Source organism: Palaemon carinicauda, chromosome 41 (assembly GCF_036898095.1).
Source record: "Palaemon carinicauda isolate YSFRI2023 chromosome 41, ASM3689809v2, whole genome shotgun sequence".
In the NCBI taxonomy this organism is placed as follows: Eukaryota; Metazoa; Arthropoda; class Malacostraca; order Decapoda; family Palaemonidae; genus Palaemon; species Palaemon carinicauda.
In genome coordinates, this window is record NC_090765.1 from 54,801,555 (window position 1) to 54,816,554 (window position 15,000).

The window sequence follows — 15,000 nt, forward strand, 5'->3', positions numbered from 1 at the left end:
TTTATGGTAGTCTAATTATATTTAAGTTTTCAATATTAATCTTACCCGATGATCATGTAGCTGTCAACTCCGTTGCCCGACAGAAATCTACGGTCGGGATACGCCAGCGATCGCTATACAGGTGGGGGTGTACTCACCAGCGCCATCTGTGGTCAGGTACTCAAGTACTTCTTGTCAACAAGACCTCAATTTTTCCTCTGTCGTGCCGCCGGCAAGACCTACATGGATACGCTGTTGATTTTGGAGTCTTTTGTTCACGATTTGGTGAAGTATTTGCTCTGAAATTTAGCCTTCGCTGTACAGGAAGCTTTATCCTTAGCTTAGCAAGCTTTTGGAATTAATTTGATTAATTGGTTAACGATCTTTGCTTTCTTTGGAATTCCCCCTTGACTACTTCTGAAATTCAAGATGTCTGACCATTCCCAAGTTCCTAAATACAGGCGATGTAGTGTTAGGACTTGTAATAGGCGTCTTCCGAAGGCCTCTGTTGATCCTCACACCGTATGTTCCAATTGTAGGGGAAAATCCTGTCAATTGGAAGATCGATGTGGGGAATGTGCTGGGCTTTCGGAATTCGATTTTAATGAATTCCTCAGATATACACGTAGGTTAGAGAAGGAGAGAGATAGGAGGAGTTCTTCTCGCTCTGTGGATATTTCCTCTCCCCATGCCCCTCAACCTTTTCCTTCCCCTGTGGTGGTGACCCCCGAACCTGCTACGAGTGCTCAGCCTGTAATGGCTGATATGTTGCGTGCCATTCAGGCTCTCGGTGATAAGGTGGAGTCGTTGGTTAGTGACCGCAATCAGCTCTTGGCAGATGTCAGAGAGCTGAAAGCGAAGAGTGCAGTGGGAATTGTTAGTGCTAGTGCTGTGCATAGTGTCAGTGTCAGTGTTGCGCATGAGGATACATCTGTGCGTGCCAGTCGTCCTCCCAGTCCGGGACCTCTTGCAAGCTCCCAAGCCCAGGGGAGAAGCAATGTCGAAGGACCAAAGGGTTCGGCAGGCCTTGATCGGCGCACGGATGTATCCTCAGTGGTTGCGGACGTATCTGCTAAGGATCGTCCCTTCCACTCCCAGACGAATGAGCCCTTACATTCCTCGTCTGTGGAAGAGGTTTCCAGGAGGAAACGGTGGACCCAGGTCTCACGACCGCTCAAACGTAAGGTCCCTTCCGAGCTAGTCCAACGGCCCAGGTGTAGCCACTGGGTCAGTTCGGACTCGCCGCAGTCATCTGATGACTGCACACCTCCCAAGAGAGGTAGAGTGGTCCCTCAACAGGCCTCTGCTCCAACCACAGTACACCCTAAGTGGTCCATGCTGCAGACTATGCAGTCTCAGCTTGCGGCTTTTATGCAGGAGTATCATGCGGAGAAGGTTAACACCCCTCCTCCTGTGAGAGCTCCTCCACCGATGCGCAGTCCTCACTGCCAGACGCATGTTCTTGCTGCACCTTCTGCTTACATGCGTGAGCTGCCGCATCGGGAGTTGCCGGGTTCCAGCACTATGCGGCATTCTCCTCAACCCATGCAGCATGCTCTGCAGACCTTACAGCATGCTCCGCATACCATGCAGCATGAGCCGCATACCATGCAGCATGAGCCTCATACCATGCAGCATGAGCCGCATCCCATGCAGCATGAGCCGCATCCCATGCAGCATGAGCCGCATACCATGCAGCATGAGCAGCATCCCATGCAGCATGAGCCGCATGCCTTACTGCATGCTCTGCATACCACACCGCATGCTCCTCAGCCCGCCGCAGACCCTCCCACACACCGGCCCTCTGCTTTTGTTGTTGCCAGCTCACAGTCTGTCCAGCAGAGGCATGATGATGGATCCGCAGGTACGCATGCACCCGTTCTGCAGGATTCAGCCGTTCAGCTTGCTGCTCTGCCTTTGCCACTTACAACTCAACTGTCGGGTGAGGAGGTTTCGGAGGATGAAGCTGCTCATCTGGATGATCCTCACTCTGATGTTGAAGGACACAAGTCTTCGCCACCCTCCTTAGACTTTCGCAAAGTCCTTGCTTTGTTCAGAGAGTTGTACCCTGAACACTTTGTGTCTGCAACCCCTCGTTCTCCTCCCTCGGAGTTTGCTCTGGGCATGCAGTCTACTGCGCCTGCCTTCACCAAGCTTGTTCTCGCCAGATCATCAAGGAGAGCTTTGAGGGTTATGGGGGATTGGTTGCATTCCAAGAAGCAACTGGGAAGGACCTCTTTTGTGTTTCCTCCTCCCAAGCTGGCTTCTAAGTCGAGCGTCTGGTATGCCACGGGAGAGGAACCTGGCTTGGGGGTTCCTGCCTCTGCCCAGGCCGACTTCTCAAGTCTGGTTGACTCTCCCCGCAGGTCGGCTATGAGACGTTCGAAGATCTGCTGGTCCTTTTCAGATCTTGATCACATGTTGAAGGGAGTCTTTCGTGCCTTCGAGATATTCAACTTCCTCGATTGGTGTTTGGGAGCCTTAAGCAGGAAGACTGCCCCTTCTGACAAGGACTCGGCCATGCTGATCATGTCCAGCATGGACAAGGCAATACGGGATGGGTCTGGCGAGCTTGCGGCTTCTTATGTATCAGGGATCCTCAAGAAAAGAGAACATCTGTGCTCCTTCTTATCTGCTGGTATCACCCCTTGCCAGAAGTCAGAGTTGCTGTTTGCTCCTCTTTCCAAGTGTCTGTTTCCGGAGGAGCTAATTAAGGGGATGGCTGCCTCTCTTATCCAGAAGGATACGCATGACCTCATGGCTTCTTCTGCACGTAAGGCTAAAACCTTACCTTCCGTGCCTAGACCCTACCGCCCCTTAGCAGTTGATACACCTGCTTCCAGGTTCATCCCGCCCTTTCGTGGCAGAACCTCCAGCAGAGGAGGTACCCGTGCAGACAGTCACCGTGGCAAGTCCAAGAAGGGTTCCAAGTCCGCAAGAGGCAAGTTTTGACTGCCTTCCTCTCCAGACAGCTGTAGGAGCCAGACTCAAGACCTTCTGGCAAGCTTGGGAGAGCAGAGGTGCAGACGCTCAGTCTGTGAAGTGGCTGAGGGAGGGATACAGAATTCCGTTCTGCCTCAATCCCCCTCTCACTACATCTCCCATCAACCTCTCTCCCAACTACAAGGAGAAGGACAAGAGGCTAGCGTTGCAACAAGAGGTGTCGCTCTTGCTACAAAAGGAGGCAGTGGTCATAGTCCGGGACCATCAATCCCCGGGCTTTTACAACCGTCTCTTCCTGGTAGCCAAGAAGACAGGAGGTTGGAGACCGGTGCTGGACGTCAGTGCGCTCAATGCTTTTGTCACCAAGCAGACGTTCACGATGGAGACGACGAAGTCGGTCCTAGCAGCGGTCAGGCAGGAGGACTGGATGGTCTCGTTAGACCTGAAAGACGCATACTTTCACGTCCCCATCCATCCAGACTCCCAACCTTTCCTGAGATTCGTCTTTGGAAAGGTTGTGTACCAGTTCCAAGCCCTGTGCTTTGGCCTAAGCACGGCTCCTCTTGTGTTTACGCGACTGATGAGGAATATTGCGAAATTCCTTCACTTGGCAGACATCAGAGCCTCCCTCTATTTAGACGACTGGCTTTTAAGAGCTCCCACAAGTCGTCGCTGTCTGGAGAATCTCAGATGGACTATGGATCTGACCAAGGAACTGGGCCTCCTGGTCAATTTAGAGAAGTCCCAGCTCGTCCCATCCCAGACCATTGTTTACCTGGGTATGGAGATTCAGAGTCGAGCTTTTCGGGCTTTTCCGTCGGCCCCAAGGATCAACCAAGCCCTAGAGTGCATCCTGAGCATGCTGAGAAGGACCCGATGCTCAGTAAGGCAGTGGATGAGTCTAACAGGGACACTTTCATCGCTGGCCCTGTTCATCGAGTTAGGGAGACTCCACCTCCGCCCCCTTCAGTATCATCTGGCTGCTCACTGGATCAAGGACATGACGCTAGAGACGGTCTCAATTCCTGTTTCCAAAGAGATGAGGTCTACTCTAATGTGGTGGAAGAACAGCCTTCTTCTCAAGGAAGGTCTTTCGTTGGCTGTTCAGACCCCCGACCACCGTCTCTTCTCGGACGCATCAGACTCGGGCTGGGGTGCGACATTGGACGGACAGGAATGCTCGGGAACATGGAATCAGGAGCAAAGGACACTTCACATCAATTGCAAGGAGTTGTTGGTGGTTCATCTGGCCTTAATGAACTTCAAGTCCCTCCAGCTAAACAAGGTGGTGGAGGTGAACTCCGACAACACCACAGCCTTGGCTTACATCTCCAAGCAGGGGGGGACTCATTCGAGGAAGTTGTTCGAGATCGCAAGGGACCTCCTCATTTGGTCAAAAGATCGAAGGCTCACGCTGGTAACGAGGTTCATTCAGGGCGATATGAATGTCATGGCAGATCGCCTCAGCCGGAAGGGTCAGGTCATCCCCACAGAGTGGACCCTTCACAAGAATGTTTGCAGCAGACTTTGGGCCCTGTGGGGTCAGCCAACCATAGATCTGTTCGCTACCTCGATGACCAAGAGGCTCCCATTGTATTGTTCTCCGATTCCAGACCCGGCAGCAGTTCACGTGGATGCCTTTCTGCTGGATTGGTCCCATCTCGACCTGTATGCATTCCCGCCGTTCAAGATTGTCAACAGGGTACTTCAGAAATTCGCCTCTCACAAAGGGACACGGCTGACGTTGGTTGCTCCCCTCTGGCCCGCGAGAGAGTGGTTCACAGAGGTACTGTAATGGCTGGTCGACGTTCCCAGGACTCTCCCTCTAAGAGTGGACCTTCTGCGTCAACCTCACGTAAAGAAGGTACACCCAAGCCTCCACGCTCTTCGTCTGACTGCCTTCAGACTATCGAAAGACTCTCAAGAGCTAGAGGCTTTTCGAAGGAGGCAGCCAGAGCGATTGCCAGAGCAAGGAGGACATCCACTCTCAGAGTCTACCAATCTAAATGGGAAGTCTTCCGAAGCTGGTGCGAGGCCAACGCAGTTTCCTCAACCAGTACCACTGTAACCCAGATTGCTGACTTCCTGTTACATCTAAGGAACGTTAGATCCCTATCAGCTCCTACGATCAAGGGTTACAGAAGTATGTTGGCAGCGGTTTTCCGCCACAGAGGCTTGGATCTTTCCTCCAACAAAGATCTACAGGACATCCTTAGGTCTTTTGAGACCTTTAAGGTACGTCGGTTATCCACTCCAGGCTGGAATCTAGACGTGGTCCTAAGGTTCCTGATGTCATCTAGATTTGAACCGCTCCAATCAGCCTCTTTCAAGGACCTCACATTAAAAACTCTTTTCCTCGTTTGCCTAGCAACAGCTAAAAGAGTAAGTGAGATCCACGCCTTCAGCAGGAACATAGGTTTCACATCGGAAACGGCTACATGTTCCTTGCAGCTCGGTTTTTTGGCTAAAAACGAGCTTCCTTCACGTCCTTGGCCTAAATCGTTCGAGATCCCTAGCCTGTCCAACTTGGTGGGTAACGAGCTGGAGAGAGTACTTTGCCCAGTCAGAGCTCTTAGGTACTATCTAAAAAGGTCTAAACCCTTACGAGGACAATCAGAAGCCTTATGGTGTGCTGTTAAGAAGCCTTCGCTACCAATGTCTAAGAACGCAGTTTCTTACTACATCAGGCTTCTGATTAGAGAAGCTCATTCTCATATGAAGGAAGAAGACCTTGCTTTGCTGAAGGTAAGGACACATGAAGTGAGAGCTGTGGCTACTTCAGTGGCCTTCAAACAGAACCGTTCTCTGCAGAGTGTTATGGATGCAACCTATTGGAGAAGCAAGTCAGTGTTCGCATCATTCTATCTCAAAGATGTCCAGTCTCTTTACGAGAACTGCTACACCCTGGGACCATTCGTAGCAGCGAGTGCAGTAGTAGGTGAGGGCTCAGCCACTACATTCCCATAATCCCATAACCTTTTTAACCTTTCTCTTGAATACTTTTATTGTTGTTTTTGGGTTGTACGGTCGGCTAAGAAGCCTTCCGCATCCTGGTTGATTTGGCGGGTGGTCAATTCTTTCTTGAGAAGCGCCTAGGTTAGAGGTTGTGATGAGGTCCTTTAGTATGGGTTGCAGCCCTTTATACTTCAGCACCTAAGAGTCGTTCAGCATCCTAAGAGGACCGCTACGCTCAGTAAGGAAGACGTACTTATTAAAGGCAGAGTAATGGTTCAAGTCGACTTCCTTACCAGGTACTTATTTATTTTATATTGTTATTTTGAATAACTTATAAAAATGAAATACGGGATACTTAGCTTCTTTGTTAACATGTATACTGGTCTCCACCCACCACCCTGGGTGTGAATCAGCTACATGATCATCGGGTAAGATTAATATTGAAAAATGTTATTTTCATTAGTAAAATAAATTTTTGAATATACTTACCCGATGATCATGATTTAAAGGACCCGCCCTTCCTCCCCATAGAGAACCAGTGGACCGAGGAGAAAATTGAGGTCTTGTTGACAAGAAGTACTTGAGTACCTGACCACAGATGGCGCTGGTGAGTACACCCCCACCTGTATAGCGATCGCTGGCGTATCCCGACCGTAGATTTCTGTCGGGCAACGGAGTTGACAGCTACATGATCATCGGGTAAGTATATTCAAAAATTTATTTTACTAATGAAAATAACATTTTTTAACTATAGTACAAGATATGTATTCAGAAATGTTTTTTTTCTCCTAATGTTCTTACAGTTTACTTAAGCTTGAAGAAATCTTACCCAAAGAAGATCTCTCTATATACCAACAAACTTCCCCCAATTTGGGGGTGTGGGGGTAGCCAACATCAAACAAATAAAAAAAATGGGACCTTTCCTCTCTACGCTCCTCCCTAAAGAAGATAGAGCTATTTATTATAGATTGCTGATTGGGCCGAACCTAAGGTACAGCACACCCGGATTTTGAGTTTTAGTAATAAACTCAGAAAAAAAGATTTTGTTTAGGCTCTGGTAAGACTCGTATGTAGAAGTCTCAAGTTTGACAGCGTAAGATATGCTTTGCCTGTTGAGGCAGAGTTTATAATTAAAGGATAGATTCCATGAATGTAGGGATTTCTTAGATCAAATTGCATTAGATTTAATAAAAATATAGTTAGCCTGAGCAAAATGAAAAATCAAAACAAAAATGGTGAAGAGAGAGCTAAGAGTAATGCTTCCCATTTGTCTGTTGGTAGTTTAGCAAATGATTCTATTTTGGTTGATGTAACTATTCGCTCTTTTAGCATAAATAATTCCCCTTTTAATATTAAAGATGTGGCTCTTAATCATTCTAGGGCTCATCCAGCAATAGCTCACAAAATAGTGTCTTTAGGTCTGATGCTTCGAGAGATAACTTTTTGCCTCATGTCGGATTGAGAATGGGGTCATTACGATGTCACCTAAACAAATACTGAAACAGGCCATTAGGCTCTCACAAGAAGATTATTGCTTAATCATATATAGAGTTAAATCAGGTACTACAGTAAACTGGGAGGAGAACCTTTCTCTGATACTAGCCTTGAGTCCCAAGTCTCAAACCTCATGTTTACAGAATTGTTTGAATAAGACTGGGGAGCAAACCCTTACCTATGACATCAGTTGAGTTGGTGCTACTCTAGCCTTTAAGAAGAATCTCTCGGTGGTTCAAGCTTTAGATGCTGGAGTTGGAAAGCGTCCGACTCCCTTTACTGCGCTTTATTTTCGGGAATGCAGTCACAAGTCTCTAGATACATTTGCACTTGGACCTGTGATTGCTGCACAACAATGGGTGTAGTGACCCTAGCTGCTTTACAGAAGTGTAAGTATCATGTCTAAGATAACAGTTACAATGTAATTTTAGGTTTAGAGTGAGTGTCTGGTCCCTTTCTTCTCTTCTTCCCCTCTCTTGGGGTATAGCTGTTGGAATCCTATAAAGATGGACAGACATAGATATAGGTAAACCTCTATTACTTTATTATTAAATAGAAGTGTTCATTCCACATCCGCCTTACGAGGGGGAGGTCAGATATTTACAGACAAACCCATAAACTCGTTTATGTCTTATTGATAGACTTACTAGTCTAAGAAAAGGAGATTTTCTTTTGGAACAGCTGTGGTTGCCTGGGCCATGAATCTGTAGGTACTTTCTACCCTGATTCGCCAGGTGTATAGGATGCTATTCTTCACACCTTACTCGGTCCGAGATTAGTTATTCCAGGATTTTAGCCAGCCACTTTGGTAATAAGGACTTCCTCCCACTTAAGGAAAAGTCTCCTATTAAAGGACGAAGGTTTGTAATTGTGTAGAAATAAATTATAAAAGTAATTTGAATTTTTCCTAACTATACCAACACGAGTTCTTTAACTCAACTTTCCGCCTTCATCTTCCTGGAAAGTACCAGACACAGTTAAAGTGATTGTTCAGTATGCCGACAAGAGAGCCAGGGCTTCGCCGCTACCGTCCGGTAATTACTGGCTACTGCCAGCACCTCGTTATAAGTAATAACTGCCAAGTTCCAGCTGCGCTTGAATCAGTTTCCTATTAAAGGTCTCAAGTTTGTATAGCTAGGAAAAATACAAATGACTTATTTGTGATGTTTTTCCCTAAAAAGTATATTTCTGGGTCGATCTGTGACGCCCAGTGAAGATTTATATTAGAAAAGTGTAAAGACAATCTCCTAAGTTATTTCCTTGTTTAATGTTTTTTTTTTCTTTTTTTCAAAGCTCAAAGTGCATAAATATTTTATGGGTATAGTAGTTGTTATAAATAAGGAAATTTAAGGATTCGACATAACTATTCAAACTATTTTTACTCAGAAACAGGTGCAGCTTTAGGAATCACGTTGCATGGGTGTGATCGCCTTGGAGCTTCTCCTGTGGTTTTTCCTCATCCTGTTGTTCAGGTATGTGAGAGGTTATATTTATAGTATGATTTTGCTGGAAGATATTTGTGAATTTTTGCAAACATTTTACCAAATTGATTTTGTAATGGGCACCTGATAGGTTTTTTGGAGAGATAAGAATTAAACTTGTTTGAGAATACAGTAAACCTTTTCTGGGTTGACCTGTGGCGGCCGGTGAAAAGAGTCCTTCTTATATACCTTTTCTGATAAAACCTTCCAATTATACCAGAGAAAGATAAAAGCATGGAATGCTGAGGTTACAACCCTCGCGCGAGCACCTTTTGGGTGTCGTGTATAAAGGAAAGGGGCATGAAATCCACTATTCACAGGTTGTCTTCCATTTAGTTAACTCCTTCGTCAAAGGGATGGGCCGATACAAAGGCCCTAGCCAACCACCAGCGCCACACCACCCACGCCACGACGCGAGCGCCATCTGAACAACATCCTTGTTTTTGGACTTTGTTAGTGTGAAATTTTTTTGTGGTGGGCTCTTTTCACCAGGCGCCACAGGTCTCTCCCCAGAAATAGATTTTTCCTTCGTTAAAATCCCTTTTTTGGGGTTAAAGAAATAATTCTCGCTACTGACGCCAGCAGACACCAGCAAGTCTCTCGCTTCTTTATTACGCTGGTAGAGCCTTTGATTTTACACATATAGGGCAGCTGAATTTTTCACTAATAGCGCCTCTGTTATTACAGTAATTATTCTGTTTCTAGCGCTAATCTTACCAGTACAGTAATTCTCACGAAAATTGTGAACATATCTTGCGCATATGGGTTGTGCGTTCATCTTGCTTATGTGACGGGTTTGGGAGCCTCATGCTAAAAATTACTTGAATTTGGGGCAAAGACTGGATACGGCAAATAGATGGGATGAGTGTAGCGATCTCCAAGATTGAATAAAATTCATCGTCATCATTATCAGCTGTTACTAGTCCACTGAAGGACAAATGTCCTGATTGGTAACGTCTCTGCCGGGTGTTTGCCAGGGGTGGTTCGAGTCCCGCTCTGACTCGTTAGTGCCATTAGTGTCTGCAACCTTACCATCCTTGTGAGCTAAGGTTGGGGGGTTTGGGGGAGCCTACAGGTCTTATCTGCTGAGTCATCAGCAGCCATTGCCTGGCCCTTCATGGTCCTAGCATGGGTGGAGAGGGAGCTTGGTCGCTGATCATATAATATATGGTCAGTCTCTAGGGCATTGTCCTGCTTGCTAGGACAATGTCACTGTCCCTTGCCTCTGTCATTCATGAGTGGCGTTTGAAACCTTTAAAACATGTCCTTCCACATGAGTATGTTTATGGTCTTTGTATGACAGTATACCAACAAATTTTCTTAGCTCATCAATCCATCATCTTCTCTTCCTTCCCCTGTGTGATGAAATGAATTAAAATAACTGATTCCAGTGGTGCTTGTTATCACCTGTATTGAATAAGTCTACAATCATTCTTTGACTGGTAGCTACAGAACAACATAGGACTAAAGTTTCATCCAATAAGTGATATTGGGCTGATAAGTTTAGGTTATCCAGTCCGTAGACTAAACAAACACGTTAGGTTAGGTTACACTAGCTTACGAATCTCTAGCCTAGATGATACCAATGAACTGTCAGGGTTGCTTAGGTAAGCGTAAGTTTAGAACCAATGTCTTATTCCCACTCGTACTAAACCAACACCCTAGGCTCCTCTGAGCCTAGAAAAACAATCATGTGAAGACCACTGTAGTTTGATTTTTAGTGCAAATTTTAGGTCTTAACAGGTTGAAATGAAATATTATTTTAAAAAATTACTATTAAAATATAATTAAAATTCCATACTACAACAAAAATATATCATATAGTTTATCCACTAGTCTTAATGAACAAGGTAGCTATCAGCTTAAATGGTTATTGAAAAACTTTAAACTGAAAACCAAGTGTTTCACTGAATACAATGTAAATATTAAATAATCTGTTGAAACTTTCTAACAAACCAGTTATATCAAAGGACACTGACGAGGTATTGAAATCTCAGGTCAATATAGAATGTATTACAAATGTGATTCCTACAGCTAACAAGATCTTGGAGATGAAACTGAGTACGTTTTTGTAAAAACAGAAGTCTTATTTGTAGCTGTGTCAGATGCCGCCTGCCTGTGAGAAAAATGAGGACATTAGAAACTACTCATGGTAAATAAGTTACATCGAAGCAGTAGAATTAATAGTTACAAAATGATCTTGTCTCTTCATGAATTCAAATTACCTTTACAAAATTATTACAGTATTTTAATTTATCAAAAAGGAAGAATAATAATTTTGGTTTCATGATCAATGATGATAAAGTTACATTTCAAAGGCAAACTCAAGTTTCAAAGGATGGTTTTACAACAAGCTTATGTACAAGGTAAAAATTTTCAAACAAACAGAAATTTTTACCACTTCTGTACTACTTAAATCTTACTTGTGGATCACACAATACATGTTGAAACAAATAGTGCAAGCTCCCAAAGACAAATTGTGCATGGTTTCATGGATAAAACTAAAGACTGCGTTTTCTCAAATTTCCGCACCCTGCTTTGTTTGCAATTTCTAGGGACCCATTCTCTTAATCTTCTTGTCCATCTATTATCTGTCGTTCTTTTTATATATCCTGCCCCTGTCCATTCTTTTTCTTACAGTTAAATCTCCTCAATAGTACTTTAGTTTACTCTCGTATCCATGTTGTTCTCCTTCTGTCTCTCAGTATTATTCCCATCATTATTCTTTCCATAGCTTTTGATTTGTAACTAGCTTATGTTCTAAGGCTTTAGTGAGGTTCCAAGTTTCTGATGCATAAGTTAATAATGGTAGGACCATTTGATTAAATACTTTTCTTTTTAGAGAAAGTGGCATTTTAATTTTCATAATTTTTTTTTAGGAAACACTTAGGTTTATTCATTAACAGTCTCAAGAGTTTCGTCCATAACCGATATTTATTGTCTGTATTTTCATTGAACATTATCAGTATTACTCATATTCAATTTCAGTCTTACATTTCTGCTTTTTCTATTCAAATCTTCTATCATCTCTTGCTATTCCTCCTATGAATCACTAAATAGAATTATGTCATCTGAAAATCTCAAGTTGTTAAGGTATTCCCCATTAGTGTTAATTCCTACATCTTCCCAATCTAAATTTTTGAAAAAGCCCTCTAGGCATGCTGTGAATAATTTAGGAGAAATTAGTGTCTCCCTGTCTAACTCCTTTCTCAATCAGAATTTACTCACTATCTTTAAATAGTTCTAGGGTTGCTGTATAGTAGTTCTTATATAGATATCTTTAAGTGTTCTAACACAAGATTCATCTATTCCTTGTCTTTGAAAGGCTTTCATTACTCCTGAAGTATTTGACAGTATTATATTTTGAAGAAATCAGGCTCAGATGGAGCAAGATTAAAAAAGTGAAGAATATTAAGAGTGATGCTTTCCCTTCATAAAATGGTAGCCTAGATAGTGACTGTATTTCAGTCAGTGTTACTGCTTGCTCTTTTAATGTTGATGATTTACCGTCTAATGTTCATGGTATGAACTTTCATTTCTCCCTCTCCATCTCAAATTTCCTGTACTTGTCCTTAGATAATTTTTGAGGCCCTTCACATTTAGTTTTAGTTTTTCAAAGCCAGGGAAAGTACAGCACTGTACCCCCAGTGTGCATCAGGTAGACATACCTCATGCCTTTCCTGAAATGAATGTTGAGTAAGTATTGAGATATATTTTATTTTGAAAGTTCTGTTTTTGAAAAAATTTAAAAGATTGAACTATTAATATGTAAAAATAAATTTGTACATGTGTTATCCTATATGCCGTAGTAACGCTTTGGACAGTCTCACTGATGTTCACAAGTGTAAGACACCCAATGGCTAAAGTTAGTGATGTACTTGAATGTAGTCAGTTTCTCTTACCTATGATGCCTCTTTTGTCTTCCAGACTTCAGAAAATTATGTGAAATTAAGAATCTATAAGGTTAGTGAATTTGATGTGAATATTATTTTTTCAGGTGCATATATGTAATGCTGATTCTGGTAAATGGCTTCAGAAATCTAGTAAGGATCGAAAGGTTACTTCATATTATGAAAGTAGCAATGTTGATTATATAATGCCAATTATGACACAGCCATACGACATGAAGAAAAATCGGTAAGTCATTTTTTAGTAGTAATCTCGTAGATATATCATAGAAATTGTATATCGAATTGTATTTTACTTAAGTACTTCAGATTATATTTTAATCTTGTCTTTACAATTCCTTGTTATTATATTCTCTTGAGAAAAATGTATAGTCTACTAACTTTACTGACAAGCTCTCAAAAATTAGAATATTCATGTGTACAAATATTAATTAAGGGGTGACATAAGTAAAATTGAGATTGAAACATTAGAGGAATTCAGAAGCCACAATATAAAAGTTAAATTTTGGGAACCAAATACAGTTGGATAATCAGAACATTTTATAAAGTTAGTCCCTTGTCAGGCTGGGAGGAGCGTAGAGAGGAAAGGTCCCTTTTTTTTTAATTTGTTTGATGTCGGCTACCCCCCCAAAATTGGGGGAAGTGCCTTGGTATATGTATGTATGTATGATGAATGTAAAGATGCCAATAAAACTGAACTAGATAAAATAGTTACAAAGATCACATTGACTGTAAGAAAGGAAGATGCAGGTCTATAATATATGCCAACTGTGGGGGAGTTGAGAGAAGCTTATCAATGTCATCCTGGTCCACCTCTTACCCCATTGTCTTCCTCAAAGACACAATTTGATCATCAACTTCCTCCTCTCGGGGTTCAGGTTCAGACCCCTCAAAATCACGTAAAGGAATAGAGTAAGGTCACAGTTTTTTCTTCCAGGTAAAATTAATGGTGACTCCTTCCCAGGCTCTTTATTGATTATTTTGAGGCAATTGACATCGTGGAAATGATCTTTCCAAAACTCTCGAAGGATGAGGTTGAATCCTTCAGCGACCTCGAAGCGTCGCTGGAACATTGGTGTTGGGAGGAAGGAACTTGGCCTTTATGAACTTGAACTCTTCCTATAGGTTGTCTTCAAGGCCTGGAGGATGAACAGAAATACTGTCCATTGGTTTGGATGGGAGGCCCTTCTTCAACAGGTGTCTCTTGTCTTCAGGACTGAAATCATCGTTTATCCACTTACTGAATAAGATGTGAGTCACCCTAACCTTGCTTTTTGGATTTCCACATGACGTTCAAATGATTCTTCTGCACTTTGCACTTCTTAAAGGCTCATGGATTCTCTGAGTGATACACCAGGAGTGGTTTTATTTTGCAATTCCTTCCGGAATTAACACAGAACAGGAGTGTTAGACAGTCTTTCATGGGCTTTTGACCAGGAATTGTCTTCTCTTATGTTATAGTGTAGGTCTTCTTCAGCATGTTTTTCCAAAACAGCCCAGTTTCATCTTAATTAAAAATTTCCTGTGGTACATAATGCTCAGAATCCATGACCCTTTTAATATTTCCAAAGGATGGCTTTGCTGCCCTGACAATGGAGCTTCCAGGTCTCACCGTATTGCGCAACGCTGTAGATGCATGTTCACCTCTTATAATTCTCGAATCATCCCAGGCTCCCCTTGAATGTTGTTTCTTCTTGTTTTGCAAACATACCTGTACTTTTTTCACAAGGTCAGCATACAAGGGCTTTGCCTTTTCACAAATAAAATTTATGGTAATAATATCACCGGCTAACGGCTTCTCGTTTATCTAAACGAGATGCAACTTCACATTATCAGCTAAAACATGAGGTAGTTGTTTTATTACGGTCAGTATCCCATTTATAACGCCCATTTGTTGGCCACTTGTACACCTTGTTCATGCTTCTTGATAATTTATTTTTCAGCTCCATGGTACTCATCTCCTTTTTACCACCTCCCTTTATCATCTTGGGGGTCATTGTCATTATAAAATACTAAAGTACATGTACAGTACTGTAATCACTACACTAAAAATAACAATAAAGCACAAAATTGCTTTATAAATGCACATACACGTGGTCACACTTCATCCTCGAGTATTGTTCGGCAAATAGAACATAAGCAGTGTATGAGTGGGTAGTCACACATCACATGATTATTAGGTTAGTACTGTACTTTTTGGAACGGTACAAAATTCTGGCTCGGTGTCCGATACATCTCTC

The 15,000-nt window shown here is 42.9% G+C and overlaps 1 protein-coding gene across 3 annotated transcripts in view; it reads left to right on the forward strand.

Annotated features, from left to right (window-relative positions):
- The window catches only part of LOC137632668 (jouberin-like), a 110,309-nt gene that overhangs the window by 58,169 nt on the left and 37,140 nt on the right, over positions 1-15,000 (forward strand). For 2 of the 3 annotated variants that reach the window (XM_068364747.1, XM_068364749.1), the window contains 2 exons: positions 8,758-8,843; positions 12,850-12,989. In XM_068364747.1, the coding sequence (XP_068220848.1) occupies positions 8,758-8,843; positions 12,850-12,989 (226 nt within the window). The remainder of the gene's footprint in view (positions 1-8,757; positions 8,844-12,849; positions 12,990-15,000) is intronic. The other variant, XM_068364748.1, reaches the window with a different exon arrangement.